This window comes from Ostrinia furnacalis, unplaced genomic scaffold (assembly GCF_004193835.3).
Source record: "Ostrinia furnacalis isolate ACB-3 unplaced genomic scaffold, ASM419383v2 OfSCF7348, whole genome shotgun sequence".
NCBI lineage: Eukaryota > Metazoa > Arthropoda > Insecta > Lepidoptera > Crambidae > Ostrinia > Ostrinia furnacalis.
In genome coordinates this window covers 482,893-498,313 of record NW_021137587.1, presented here as the reverse complement: position 1 = coordinate 498,313, position 15,421 = coordinate 482,893, and the positions used below count along the sequence as shown (strand labels likewise).

Sequence of the window (15,421 nt, the reverse complement as noted above, 5' to 3'; positions counted from 1 at the left end):
ATACATAGGAGTTATTCCGTTTCAATGAACAGAAATGTTATAATGTTTTGTGTGCAATTTTGAATATTAATGAAGAGTTACTTCTCGAATAATCTGTATTGATTTTAATTTACTTTTTAGAGGAAAACCTGCAGTTTTCTGATAGTTGTACCACAGTAGATAATATACTGTGGTTGTACAACGCCCTCTATGTTGTAATCGCAAAAACCCCTTCTACTTTGCATTCATACACGGTCGCTCGCACACACACATCATTTACGTGGGCGTTCAAGTATTGTCATTCAAATCATCTGTTTCGTGAATCGTTGTATATTTTTGTATATAAACTTAATTTATTCCCAATTTATTTATCGAAAAGCGTTATGATAGTTTGAGGCTGTTGTTTGAGTGTATCAAATAGTGATGTTTGTTTAATTTTGTTTTATATTCGCGTGACGTCATTGTTTTCGACTGCCAGTAGTAACGACGCAGTTGCATTTTTGTAGTTAAAATGGAGTTAAAATGAGGATTTTTCTCGTAAACAAGGTGAGTTAACTGCGTAATGCGTAACTGCGTATATTTATTTAACATAGTTATGGTTGTGACACCGTTTCGTAAGTTTTTATTGTGGTTGATCGAGTTGCATCGATTTCCTTTGTCCTCGGTCCCTTGTATTCAGCAGCTAGTTTATAAACATAGATGCACTACAGCCAGCTGTTTCACCTTAACTTTTTATCGTATTTAGGTAGGATCAAGCACTCAATATTCATTAGGTGAGTTTAAGCGGTTTTTAAATTATGTAATCATTATCACAAAAGATTGGTTGAAGGTAATATTCATACATTTCAAATTAGACACCAATACCCTCTGACCATACCCTCTTCTTACACCTACAAAAATAGTTTCGTTGAATAGTTTTTGTAATTGTTTTATGTTTCCAAGCTGTTTCAGTTCTTTAGATAACTATCTAAATATTAGTGATTAAAACCCTGATCATTAAAACAATTTTTTTCTGTTTAAAAAAAAAGCTCTCTACCTACATTTAAAATATTGATAAAATAACCATATTGTTCGTAGGATTAATTACTATGACTTATTTGTCTTATTTTGTTGTCTTGTTATTTAATTATTGCTTGTTTTGCAACATGTTATCAAGGTGTGATATATCATAAACAAATTATTTATCTGTTCACCAAAACATTGCCAAAAGTTACTTTGTTTGTCAAAGATAAGGTTTACACTCACTTGATAATAACACAAAAATAACAATAAATTACTTTAGTCAATTAATTAGACAAATAATAAGAAAATAAAATGAAATCCATAACGGTAATTGCTAGTTTGTCTTTTAAATTTTGAGACATTATGTAGGTAGGTAGCAGTTAATTAATGAAAACAAGGTAATTAATATAATCCATTACAAGTATATCATTTTGGTAATACTACAAATTTTTACTTGTCCTTATAAAATATCTTGATTTATTTTAATACTATGTAACTTTTCACAATTAATCACAGTCAATGTTACTTCAGCGTGGTGTAACTTTTTGTCAATGAAAGTATTTTAGTAATTTTAGAATATTAGAAGACTATCAACTTTACACTTTTAATAAGACAATGAAATCTGTATAGTTTATAAAATCTCAAGAGACCTTTTTAATGGAATAGGAGTTTTCTAATTGGAACTACTGTTATCATTAAGAGGGCATTTAGTCTCCACTGCATGAGAAGTAACTTCTCTAATTTACTAGAGGTAGGTAAATAGAGGATTTTTAGCCTACCCTCCCTGTTTTTTCTTGCTGTCCAGAAAAGTAGTTAATTATCACTAGGAGAGGGCCCAAACTAAGATAAATCTCTTTTTTTTTACTAAGTTACACATACTCCTCCCTCTGGCCTGGCCAATTTGTATGGCCAGCATAGGAAGTGCATCCAAATCTTTCATTTGCCTCTTGTAAATTAGAGAGGATGCACTCCTTTATTGAGACTTATCAGATGATGATGGTGATGATGACACATACTCCAATAGTCTGAGTATGTGTCACATACTCCAATAGTAAGTTTATTAGGTTTATTTACTACTAGCGGCTGCCCGCGACTTCGTACGCGTGGATCCCGTTTTACCCCCTTAGGGGTGGAGTTTTGTAAAATCCGTTCTTAGTGAGCACCCACGTTCTAAAAGGAACCCCCATGCAAAATTTGAGACTTCTAGCACTTGTACTTAGTGTCTGAGATTTCGTGATGAGTGAGTGAGTCAGACAGTCAATCAATCAGTGACCTTTCGCTTTTAAAAATATTTTTTTTTTTTATGCTAGACAAGGCAGGTATTTGACCGCAATCGCACCTGGTGTTAAGTGAGATGCAGTCTAGGATGGTACATATCTGCCCTGTAAGTGCCTATTCACTCTCGCCTTGAAAACGCCCGGATTATAGTGTTCAGGAAATACAGCAGCAGGCAGCGAATTCCAGTCCCTAGCTGTTCGCATTATAAAGGAGTCGTCGAAACGCTTAGTGCGAGCTGGTGGAATGTCGACAATGTAGGGATGGTACGCTAGTCTGCGTCTGGTTCCCCGGTGATGGAAAGGGGCTGGTGGAATTAAGTTGTATAATTCCTTCGCACATTCTCCGAAGTGTAGCCTGTAGAAAACCGTTAGAGAAGCAACTTTACGGCGGTGATCAAGTTCCTGGAGCGACGCTTCAACAAGGGTCGGGCTGTCGATTAGTCTCCTGGCACGCCTTTCCACCGAATCCAAAGCAGCCAAATATTTCTTGGCAGAGCCGTCCCAGAGGTGGCAGCAGTATTCCATGCAAGGTCGGATCTGTGCTTTATATAACTGCAGCCTTTGCTTATTGGAGAAGTACTGCCTTGCCCTCGAGAGGATACCAAGTTTTTTGGCAGCAGTTTTCGCTATGGATTCGATGTACTCGCCAAAGTTCAACTTGCTGGACATTTCGTTACCCAAAAGTTGGAGTCGCTCGGCGATATAGATTAACTGTCCTGACCCTTAGACAAGTTACAAAGCGTTTTCGAAATTAAAACGTGTCAGGTTTCGTGTATCTTGAGGGCTGATGGATGAGGGATCTGAGACGTGGTTACTATGGGCCTCATAAGAAGGCTCAAGGTCACCCAAAGGGCGATGGAGCGTGCTTTTCTCAGTTTCCCTGCGCGTGATCAAATCAGAAATGAGGAGATGAGAACCAAAGTGACTGACATAGCCCACAGAATGACGTATAATCAGATTAAATGATTGATTCTTCCTCCAGCTGACAACAAGTGAATATGTCGGCGGAGTCCCCGCGCCACGTGCGCTCGGGCGGGCCGCTCACGGTGCCGTCGCAGCCGCCGAGCGACCGCAGCATCATCGACGCGGTGTCCGGCTTCATCAATGACGTCACACTCTCCTCCTCGTCATCCGTTGACCCCAAGGATGTTATACAATGGGCGAGGTTTGTAGGCTGTTTAGTGATGTTTGTGTTAGGTCATGATTTTTTATTGTGATAAGATGATTGATAAGATAAAACTATTTTTGTAGTAATAGACCTTGTTTACACCAGTGTAGATTTAACAAAAATATAGTCACAATAATATGATGAAATAAACTGAAAGGTTTGTTGTACTAAAGTCTAAAGGCAAATGTTATCATTTATTTTATTATCAGACCAATTTATTCTAATTAGACAATAATTAAAACAATGATTTATCAACTTATTTTTCAATACTTACCTATTTTCAAGTGGATTTTTTACTAACTTTTTTTATCAGGTTCGAAACAGCCGACATCAACGAGCCCACGCCGGAAGGGGACAGCGACAACGACATATCCCCGCTCCTGCTCATCCTCGGCTACGGCGCGGGGGTGCAGGTGTGGCTGGTGCCGCCCAGCGGGGAGGCGCAGGAGGTGCTCTCCTGGCGCCAGGTACGGGGAAGGGGACAGCGCAACGACATATCCCCATATTACATATTCTTCTGTCAGAATAAATTCAACTATGATTGCGCCTTTTTATTCAATTATTTTGCGATATCAAGACGATTTAAGGAGGTGCACGCCAGGTGCTAGATACTAGGTGACTGTTACCCGGCCGACATCAACGAGCCCAGCTAAAGGGGACAGCGGCAACGACATATCCCCCAAATGGGGATTCTGACAAGACATTTGTCGGTAGCTATTTACCCATTGATTTAAGTTTGTCTTTACTTAGCCTTTATTCCATCATAACTGCGCACCTGCCTTCAAGTATTTTGGGATCAATAGCAAACCCATTCAAGTGTAAAAAATAAAATACTATTGTTGGTTGGACATAATTATTTAATAGTAAAAAAAATATTTTAATCCCAGGGCACAGTGAGGGTGCTCCGTATACTGCCCACTCCGCAGCGCGGCGACTGCTTTGCATCGAAGAGGCCCCTCATCGCCCTGTGCGACTCCGCCAGCCCAGGACCTACGTTTTGCGCTCTCAGTTTCATTTCCATCCGGGGAGGAGAACAGGTTGGTCTATGTTCCTTTTTTAAACGCTAGCCATTTTTGAATGTTCTTTTTTTTAAACCTTTGTCATTTTTGAACATTCCCTTTTTAAACCTTTGTCATTTTTGAATGAATCATTTGAAGTTATTCTTTTGTTCTCTGTCTGTAGGAACTCTTTTGTTTAAAATTAACTTTAAAGATGTTTTACTGATTCCTTTTTACTGTGACACTAGCTCTTAGCCTACATTAGCATGCTATTATGATAACAAATGTAGAGCAAATCATCATTAGTAAAAACAACTTGCGATTAATATTGAAACGGTAATTAAGTTAAAGGATAAGACACAGGTTAAGTGTTATACTAGATAAGCCGTTAGTGTCAACTAATTAACAAGTTTCTAACTGGATTGTAGAAATATCTCGGTTGTTGTTTGTACATTAGTACGAGTGGCGTGTACGGCGATTATAATTAGAATGCCATTGATTGGTTCATACACAAAGGATAAGAATACTAATACACGCGTAACATACCTACATTTGCATGATTGATTTATCGATATTGCAATTCAAGTTTTTTCCATTACCTTGTGAATAGTTGCGAATTTAAATTGGTGGAATTTTACACTTGCCCCGCCCTTTCCTTCACGAAGTCTGTAAAGAGGGCTTTCTACATAGCTGTGCCAATATTTTTTATTTTATCGTATCTCTGGTGATTGTATTTGGCCTTTGTATAACGGAAATAGATGTGTACAAAAGTACTGGATGACTATAAAAGAGTATGAAACGAATCTCAGCCATTATTAATAACGTGACATGATATGCTAGATTACATTCGTGACAAATTCAACTTCGCGGTGTGCAATAGCGTAGTATAAGACTAGGCGCAGACCACTGATTTTTAGTTAGCCGATAGTTGGGCCCGATTTTAATTTGTATGAAGAATCGGCCAAATCAAATCGGTGTAATGTGCGCACTTCCATACATGCCCATACTGATCAACTGCCCGACTAAACTATCGGCCGACGAAAAATCGATAGTCTGCGCCTAGGCTAATAATGAGTAAGCAATAGTAAGGTACAGTCAGACAGACATTAAACATTTTTGTTGCTAAATTTTATAATTCAAAAACTGTCAGGAGTGTTATTTTTCCCAAAAGAGCTGGATATTTCAAATAAAAATTTCCCCAGGTGAAGAGCATAAAATTCAAGAACCCCATACTGGACGTTTTGGCGAACAAACGTTCGGTGGTGGTGGCGTTTTCGGAACGATTCGCCGTGTTCGACGCGGCCACGCTCGAGGACCGCATGACTGTTACCACGTGCTATCCGTGCCCGTGCCCGCTTGGGGGCAGCAATCCCGTCAACCCGCTGTCTCTGGGCGACCGCTGGCTAGCCTACGCTGACAAGAAGCTTAACCAGTCCAAGAGAAGCAGCGGGGGATGCGAAGGTAAGATCTAACTTTAGCAGCGTTAAGTCTAGGGTCGCATGACAGTTACCACGTGCTATCCGTGCCCGTGTCCCTTGGGCGGCAGCAATCCCGTCAACCCGCTGTCTTTGGGCGACCGCTGGCTAGCCTACGCTGACAAGAAGCTCAACCAATCCAAGAGAAGCAGCGGAGGATGCGAAGGTAAGGCCAAACTGCATACATTGTTAAGTATAGGGTCGTATGACTGTTACCACGCGTGCTATACGTATCCGTGCCCGGTGGGCGGGATTACGCGCGTCCGCAAACTCATAAGGTAAGAATAAATCAGTCATAGTTTAGACAGCCTACAGCTATGGATTGACAGTTACCTAGTACTATCCGTTTCCTAAAGAACTTCTATACTCTGAAATACGTTAACGATGTGGCTATGAAATCAGCTGACTTGTCCTCTGCGCCAAGAAATGTATACGAGGCGATAGGCTCATTTCAATAACAATCATATTCACAGATAAAAGATATGCAGGAAGGTTGCTAAGCGGAGCTAATTTTCTTATTATATTAGCATTAGGCGGTTTCGGAAATAGTTACACAACTTTGTTTATATCGTACGAGTGTAAAATCTGACGAGGTTTGTCAAAACAAGAAAGATTAGGTTAACATGCGTTATTTTATCGTTAAACATCGTAAAGCCTCGATCCTCGAATTATTTATAGCGGTAAATAAGAATTGGTAAACAAAAATATTTCCTTTGTTTTATCATACGGTTATTGACTCGATAGTGCATGCTGACCTTAAAGCGTATCATTCTTTTATTGCAAAACAATACAAACACGCATGACTAACCGCGCAAGTAAAACGTGCGGGTTTACTTAGCACTTAGTTAATGTTTATCGATACTTCAGCAAATAATATTTCCATTCTGTCAGTGTACGAACACACAATTCATTATTTGTTTCTATAATCTTTATTTATTTGTTGCTTCAAATTAATTGCCTTTTAGATGCGGTAGTGAACAGGTTTCATTTTATAATTAGTTTTATTAGGCTGATAGAAACAAAACAACAATAAAGAAACAATAAATATCGCATTTTTACGTTTTAAGATTTATTAGTTAAGACTGCACATTTTTCTAACTCCGCTCATGTTCATCATTTATACTGGTTACAAAGACGTACAGTAAGGTAAATCAGGTGCAGTTAGTTCTTGAAATAAATCATAACGTCTCAACGATAACTATGATAGGTCCCTACAAAAGTTCGACGAGTATCAGGAGGTTGAATATGACTGCTCTGATTAGTTCTCTCCTCTATCGATATAAGATTGTTTCTTCATACAAGTTTCCACAAAGGAATTTTGACGAAACTTTCAAGACAGTTTATTGCTTTAGTTATAGCCTAGGACGCATAAATATGATTACATTACTTTCAATAACTCAAGGCCATAGTCAGGTTTTACAAATTACTGCAATACTTATGTAGGAAATTTTTACGCAGTAAGATATGCACCGAACAGTTATAGCCATGTTCGTTTGGAAGATGACATACATAGGCCGAGTTGCACCACCTAACTTTAACCTTAACTATGACGATAACCGGAGTTTTTTGTATGGAGTTTGACAGATTTTTGACGTTTGTCAAAGTTAAAGTAAGATGGTGCAACCCAGCCATAATGTATGTGTTGGATTGGCCGACTCAAGATCCGAGGATTGCTGGTTTTAATGTCGTCCATTGGACTTTTGTGGTGCATCAACTCCTTACATAAGTATACATGTTTAGCTTAGTTGGAGGAGATGTCTCGTAGTATTGCACAAATTACTAATTATAATTATTAATTTATTGAAATAGATTTACTAACAACACATCTTTAAACAAACAAATAGTTTTTTTTTAAGAAGAATAATGAAGTAATACTGGATGAATTTATTGATTATGTAATTCAAACAATTATTTAAACAACATTTTTGTACTCAGGCGAAGGCGTAACCAGCTACACGGCCACGGTGCTGCACGCGGCAAAGTCATTAAGCAAAGGGCTCCGCGGGCTCGGCGAGAGCGTGGCCCACAGCCTGGCCGGGGGGCGCAGCACCTCGCAGTCCCCATCGCCACCTAACACAGACACGCAGCAGCCCGGCGTCGTCACCATACTGGACATCGAGGTGGGTCCTCCAGCGATGTGAAGCTAGGTCACCGAGCAAGGGGCTCCGCGGGCTCGGCGAGAGCGTGGCCCACAGCCTGGCCGGGGGGCGCAGCACCTCGCAGTCCCCATCGCCACCTAACACAGACACGCAGCAGCCCGGCGTCGTCACCATACTGGACATCGAGGTGGGTCCTCTAGCGATGTTATGAGCTAAAGCCCGGTCCGTGAGCACGTAGAATATTGTCCAATGACCCCAAGCTACCCATCCTTATCGCTCGCGCGTAATTATATTGCTGTCGCGACTGTGCGACGGGCGCTGCGCGTGAGTGCGAGCGCGACAGCAACAACGCCGAGCTAGGGGCTCCGCGGGCTTTGTCACTATACTGGACATCGAGGTTCATATTTCAGTTACCTATGTCATAAATAAACTTGATTCAATTTTGATGCTTGGTCATATTGCCTTGGCCACCGCCAAAAAACCATCAGTCAGCAAAAGGCTTTTTACGCGGTTACGGTACACAGAACGTATTTTTCGATACGTTCATGTGTCACACAAAAACTATGTCCTTATTGTCTAGGTAATACTTGGCAACACTAAGGCTGAGTTGCACCACCTAACTTTAACGGTAATTATGACGATAATCGGTGCTTTTTGTATGGAGTTTGACAGATTTTTGACGTTTGTCAAAGTTAAAGTAAGATGGTGCAACCCACCCTAAGTCTGTTATAAAGATGATCAATGATTAAAAAAAAAAAAAAAACAACCGTGTTGCATAATTACAGCTGATCTAGTAAACTTGTTTTTCTAATTAACTGCAACCTCATTGCACATCCTTTGATTCACCGCATTGAAATTATTCAAAATCCTGTTAACAAGAACACTTCAAAACAAAGACTTAAAACTGTTCACTAGTATAATTTAAAGAGTGTCTAAAATAACTTAAAATACAGTCAATAATTACAACACTCCTAAAAGAATCACTGCGCAAATGTTCATCTCGCTTGCTCGCAATCTCATCATGAGTTGTTGTGTTGATGAGTATTGAGTGCAACTTAGCGAGCAATATCTCAAGACAATACTTACTGCTGATATAAAAGTCTAAATTGCCATTACCTTTCTAGGGCATAGAAGAAGAAGAAGGCCAAGACGCCGAGGAGCCGAGCGACCCGATCGTGGCTCACTTCATAGCGCACTCGGAAGCGATCATCGCGCTGAAGTTCGACTCGAGTGGCATGCTGCTAGTGACGGCAGACCGACGCGGACACGACTTCCACGTGTTCAGAATCAACCCCCACCCGTGCGGACCCAGCCTGGCCTCGGTGCATCACCTGTACATACTGCATAGGGGAGACACCACGGCTAAAGTGCAGGTAAGATTGCTCCACCTATCTTGCATCGTTATCTAGTTGTAAGTATAGGGATCATCGAGCTGAAGTTCGACTCTAGTGGCATGCTGCTAGTGACGGCAGATCGACGCGGACACGACTTCCACGTGTTCAGAATCAACCCCCACCCGTGCGGACCCAGCCTGGCCTCGGTGCATCACCTGTACATACTGCATAGGGGAGACACTACGGCTAAAGTGCAGGTAAGCTTTCTGCTTCACCTATCCTGAGACTTTTAGTTTGAAGTCTGCGGATTTTTCACCCAAGTTTCATTCTAATATGATATTGATTGTGACGGCTGTAGTCTGTAACATATTCAGAATAGGACCCCATCTTAGCTTGATGGTCGCCTTACTTTTATTGCATGGCGACGAGTAGCCTGTTAGGTTAAACACTTTAAATTATAATTGTGAACTTTAGTGCCTTGTACCAAAACTCTCACGCCCAAATTTTGTCATAGTCCTATATTCTATTGGAATTTCTGTAAGCCTTCAAGTAGCTTATAATAAATAAATAAATTCTTTTACGATCCGCCATATTTTTGCTTCCAGGACATAGCAATATCGTCAGACTCTCGCTGGACGGCGATCTCGACTCTACGCGGCACTACCCACGTGTTCGCCATCAGTCCATACGGTGGCGCGTGTGGTGTGCGCACACACACGCAGCCACGTGTTGTCAACAGGCTGTCGAGGTTCCACCGCTCGGCGGGGCTGCCCATAGTGCCGGTTCACGCACAGTCGCCGCCGGCCAGGCCTTCTGGGAGCCCGGTGAGTTGTATGCTAGTCTCTTTCCAGGGTTTAACAGCGACTTCTATGGTCTACTATAGAGGCGCGTGTGGTGTGCGCACGCATACGCAGCCACGTGTTGTCAACAGACTGTCGAGGTTCCACCGCTCGGCGGGGCTGCCCATTGTGCCGGTCCACGCACAGTCGCCGCCGGCCAGGTCTTCTGGGAGTCCGGTAAGTTGTATGCTAGTCGCTTTCCAGGGTCTAACAGCAACTTCTATGGAATACTATAGAGGCGCGTGTGGTGTGCGGACACATACGCAGCCACGTGTAGTCAATAGACCGTCGAGGTTCCACCGCTCGGCGGGGCTGCCCATAGTGCCGGTCCACGCACAGTCGCCGCCGGCCAGGCCTTCTGGGAGCCCGGTGAGTTGTATGCTAGTCTCTTTCCAGGGTCTAACAGTGACTTCTATGGAGTACTATAGAGGCGCGTGTGGTTTGAGCACACACACGCAGCCACGAGTGGTCAACAGGCTGTCGAGGTTCCACCGCTCGGCGGGGCTGCCCATAGTGCCGGTCCATGCACAGTCGCCGCCGGCCAGGCCTTCTGGGAGCCCGGTAAGTGAGAACTAGTGTATTTAGGACTTTGAACAGCGACATCTTTGGCATTAAGATAGTGCGTGTGGTGTACCCACACATATGCAGCCACGAGTGGTCAACAGGCTGTCGAGGTTCCACCGCTCGGCGGGGCTGCCCATAGTGCCGGTCCACGCACAGTCACCGCCGGCCAGGCCTTCTGGGAGCCCGGTAAGTGAAAACTAGTCTATTTAGGACTTTGGACAGCGACATCTTTGGCATATTAAGATAGTGCGTGTGGTGTACGCACACACACGCAGCCACGTGTTGTCAATAGGCTGTCGAGGTTCACGCACAGTCGCCGCCGGCTAGGCCTTCTGGGAGCCCGGTGAGTTATCTTTACAGGACTTAGGACAGCAAGTTAGTGAGCGCGTAAAAAAATGTCATTAAATGTTTGACGGATTGTACAGCGCCCTTAGTGGAAACTTTCAAGAACTAAAATTTTAATATATTTTTTAAACTCGCTAACTAGTGAGCGCGTTTGATGTAAACGCACACTAAGCCCTCTGGTGTATATGTAGGCTCGATTACCTCCTACCGTGACATCAGTCGCGTACGAAGCTAAGCGTAAAACTGCGAATTGGCAGCAACAATCGCGTTATTGGCATAGCAATGCGATGTCGCATTTTACGTAATGTACACACGCGATCGACGTAAACGTAGGAGGAAATCAACTCGTACATATTGGCAAGCGCACGCGCATCGCGTCAAGGCATGATGTCAATCAACTTTACCAATGAATAGACTATTTGACATCATTCCTCAATAATTCGAAATCACAACTTTTTTAAAAAGATACTTCATTCTGGTCTTAAAAAGTTTGTTAATTTTAAATTACCTGTGTATTAAGATTTTTGGTTGTATTGTAATCGAAAAAAGTAGTTTAATTCGCACACTCACTGCGGGCGCGCGTCGCACAGTCGCGACAGCAATATAATTACGCGCGAGCGATAAGGATGGGTAGCTTAGGGTCATTGGACAAAATTCTACGTGCTCACGGACCAGGCTTTAGTTAAAATGGTGACGTCACTTGTATTGCCATACAAAATCTCTGGGAGAGTCTCGTTTGACAGTTTTAAGAAGTACGTCAATTAATTGGTGGTGTCGACACGTCTATTTTGTATCTTAAGTCACGTTGCAACAATTTTTTTTCCTTTTATTCTATCTGCGATCAGCCTTTATCAGATTGGATGAATTTGTAATAATGACAGTTCCGGCTCTGCACATCCCATGATGTGTCACCTCGATTCCTTTACAATAACTCTTCAGATCGATGCTATATTTGCTTTCTCCTGAGCCTGAATGTAGAGTTCTCAGAATTTAGAAGGGATGCAGCAAGTACATTTTCATGATGCTGATTGTAAGCTTTACAGGACTTTTCTACAACCTCTCGTTGAAACAAATGAACATCATATATCTCCCCAGGTGGGCGACGGCTTGACGCACGGCGCGTGGTTCCCCAACCCGCGGCTGCCGCCGTACCCGCAGCCCACCACGGCGGCGCCGCTCGCGCAGCTGCGGCCCACCGCCAACCTGCCCACGCATACCATCACCAGGACCAGCTCAGGTCAGTTGCTAAATAACACTTATTTACTACGACGTAAGGTGCAGCGTTACAAAGCTCTTGATTGCAAAATTATACTTATTTAATTAGATTAATAAAACCTAGATAGAGTCAGTCCACGAAAGGTGTGCCTCACCTTCTCACGATTTTAGTGAGCCTGAATGGCTCACTCGTAAACTTCACATGAACTGTCAAAGTGAAAAATTGGTAAACACGTCCGACGACTTTTAATTAATTAAGACGGTTTGTGCTGTGAAAGGGTGTCTAAATACATCAGAAAAACGAAAGAAAGTGACCAGTGTTACATTTCATAAGTAAGTACTACGATTCGACGCGTATTTTGCTTGAATTTGGCTTTCAAAAATTAAATACGGGAATGATACCAGTAACAAAAAAATTTATTTCCCAATTGTTCGCCATACCAGGCCTGTTCATCTCCGCGAGTTTACATCGAAAACAAAACACGCACGATGGCACCCTACAGGATTACTATTCGACGAGGCCTCACATACGAGCGAGCATTGACTCACGCACGCGTGTTCTTGTGTATGATGAAAGAAAATAAAGAAAATGATGTACTAAATACTGTGCAGTATTTAACTGCCTAAATAATAATAAAACACAGAATGCACTTTTTTAAGTTGCCTGAAGACACTGAGAGGTAAATAAGTAGTTAATATTATTCATGATAATTCATGCTAAATCATGTATTTCCTCCGCCATTTTCCGCAGTTTGGCACCTCGCGTCACATCATTTTACCGAAGTCAGCCCTATAGCTTCGGCGCAGTACCGATCACTGACGTTTGTCAACAAAATAGTGCTTGACTCTTGAGACAAGCTAAATTACACCATATTGTTAATGACATTGAGCATACATTTTTTTAAATACCTTCGCGAAGTAAAACTTCTGTACGTAGTACTTATTATTATTCTGTGCTATTACTTACTGTATAAGATCAGCGTTTCATAGTTCGTGCTTAGGCAGTTGGATAAAGGTTTGATCCGATGAGTTGCAAAATGATACTTATTTAATACTACATAAGATGTAGCGTTACATATTTAGTTCTTGCTGAGGGCACAGGTTTGAAGCATTTTACTCATAATCATCTCCATTATGCCCAGAACACACGGTGAAACGCAATTGCAACGAAACTGCAACTTCTAGTTACTTTTGAGTTGCATCTAAGTTTCTGCCATAAATTCCGTTGGCTACTGCGTTGGCAACCATCAGCTACACTAAACGACTGAAGCGCCACGATATACTTGGTGACAGATGGTGAATGAAGAGTATCCTGCTGGGGAGCTCCTTCAACATGTCAAAACTGCATAGAACAAATCTGCTTATAGTTTGGGACTGATTGCAGATGAGCGCAAAAAAAAAATCCGTTGAGAGACCACACATGACGCGACCATTTCAAAGCGGTTTCAAACTGGTTAAGTTACGTGACAATAAAGCGTTTTGTCGTTTAGGGGGCTATAACAACTAAGATATAAGGGCCTTGCTACACTGGCTGATTACAAGCGTTTTCAAATCGAAACGGAATGCGCAACGTTTCCGCCTAGAGTTTTCGCCCCGTGCTCGCCGCGGAGACGTGGTGTCTCCGCCGCGTCGCCGTTCTGCTTTGAAACCCTTGCAATCCGCTACTGTGGCAGCACACTAAGGTTATGAACTCTGGTGTAAGACTTGGCGCGTTTATACACTACTAGTTTTGTTTAGATTCTTATGGAGCCTTATACTTTACGCCACCGCGGTAGCTGCAGCATAGTATGCAAACGCGCTTAATGACAGGTCATTAAGCGCGGAGGAAAGGAACTAAGTGCGGGGCAGGCCCCGCACTTAGTTCCTAAAACATCATCATGAACTTTAATCCAAAATACGTCACTGTGACGTATGAGTAATGTATTCCTTATCTCCAGGTCGGCAGCGGCTATCATCCCTATCAGAGGACAGCAACAGCGCACCCTTACTAGCTCGCGCCCGCTTCGGGCTCGGCTCGGGCGCGCCGTCCGCCACGCCGCTGTACCTCGTCACCGCCAGCGGCACGCTGCTGCACCTGCTGCTGCACCCGCGCCCCGTGGCCAGTGAGTAGTGACGTCACTAGAGACAGCTACAGCGCTCCCTTACTGGCTCGCGCCCGCTTCGGGCTCGGCTCGGGCGCGCCGTCCGCCACGCCGCTGTACCTCGTCACCGCCAGCGGCACGCTGCTGCACCTGCTGCTGCACCCGCGCCCCGTGGCCAGTGAGTAGTGACGTCACTAGAGACAGCTACAGCGCTCCCTTACTGGCTCGCGCCCGCTTCGGGCTCGGCTCGGGCGCGCCGTCCGCCACGCCGCTGTACCTCGTCACCGCCAGCGGCACGCTGCTGCACCTGCTGCTGCACCCGCGCCCCGTGGCCAGTGAGTAGTGACGTCACTAGAGACAGCTACAGCGCTCCCTTACTGGCTCGCGCCCGCTTCGGGCTCGGCTCGGGCGCGCCGTCCGCCACGCCGCTGTACCTCGTCACCGCCAGCGGCACGCTGCTGCACCTGCTGCTGCACCCGCGCCCCGTGGCCAGTGAGTAGTGACGTCACTAGAGACAGCTACAGCGCTCCCTTACTGGCTCGCGCCCGCTTCGGGCTCGGCTCGGGCGCGCCGTCCGCCACGCCGCTGTACCTCGTCACAGGACAATGAGGGCTATCGTTTTTATACATAACAGTTGGCACCCCTGGCGATTGACAGAACCTTACTCTACAGTGGCGCCATCTTGATGAGTGCAAATGCGATAGTCCTCCTACCACTTTAGCGCTCACAAGTTGGCGCCACTGTCTTCGCTACTAGCAAGTGACAGGACCTTACTCTACAGTGGCGCTAACTGGTGAGCGCTAAAACGATAGCCCTCATTAGAGCCTTTTCACACGTACCGAGTAAACAGGCGAGACAGTAAAATGTTTACTCGGTCGAGACAGTTAGGTGAGCGAGTCACATACTCGAGCGCTCGGCCGAGCACTCGGCGTAATGTTCATACACAGTACAGTACTCGACCGAGAGCACTGTCTCGCCCGTTTGCTCGGTATAGATGACCCACGCTGAACTGTCCCACCAAACTCAATGACAGGGGGGCGCTACC

General features: G+C 43.9%; 1 protein-coding gene across 3 annotated transcripts in view; it reads left to right on the top strand.

Annotated features, from left to right (window-relative positions):
* The first annotated feature begins 218 nt into the window (after positions 1–218).
* The window catches only part of LOC114364067 (uncharacterized), a 28,438-nt gene continuing 13,235 nt past the window's right edge, over positions 219–15,421 (top strand). Inside the window, exons 1-12 of one of the 3 annotated variants that reach the window (XM_028320055.1) lie at positions 219–525; positions 3,241–3,423; positions 3,740–3,893; positions 4,314–4,463; positions 5,627–5,885; positions 7,835–7,880; positions 8,047–8,185; positions 9,123–9,371; positions 9,938–10,071; positions 10,264–10,540; positions 12,176–12,317; positions 14,233–14,397. In XM_028320055.1, the coding sequence (XP_028175856.1) occupies positions 3,257–3,423; positions 3,740–3,893; positions 4,314–4,463; positions 5,627–5,885; positions 7,835–7,880; positions 8,047–8,185; positions 9,123–9,371; positions 9,938–10,071; positions 10,264–10,540; positions 12,176–12,317; positions 14,233–14,397 (1,882 nt within the window). In that variant the 5' untranslated portion in view covers positions 219–525; positions 3,241–3,256. Of the gene's footprint in view, positions 526–3,240; positions 3,424–3,739; positions 3,894–4,313; positions 4,464–5,626; positions 5,886–7,834; positions 7,894–8,046; positions 8,186–9,122; positions 9,372–9,937; positions 10,157–10,263; positions 10,541–12,175; positions 12,318–14,232; positions 14,398–15,421 lie in introns of all 3 variants that reach the window. The other 2 variants (XM_028320054.1, XM_028320056.1) reach the window with 2 other exon arrangements.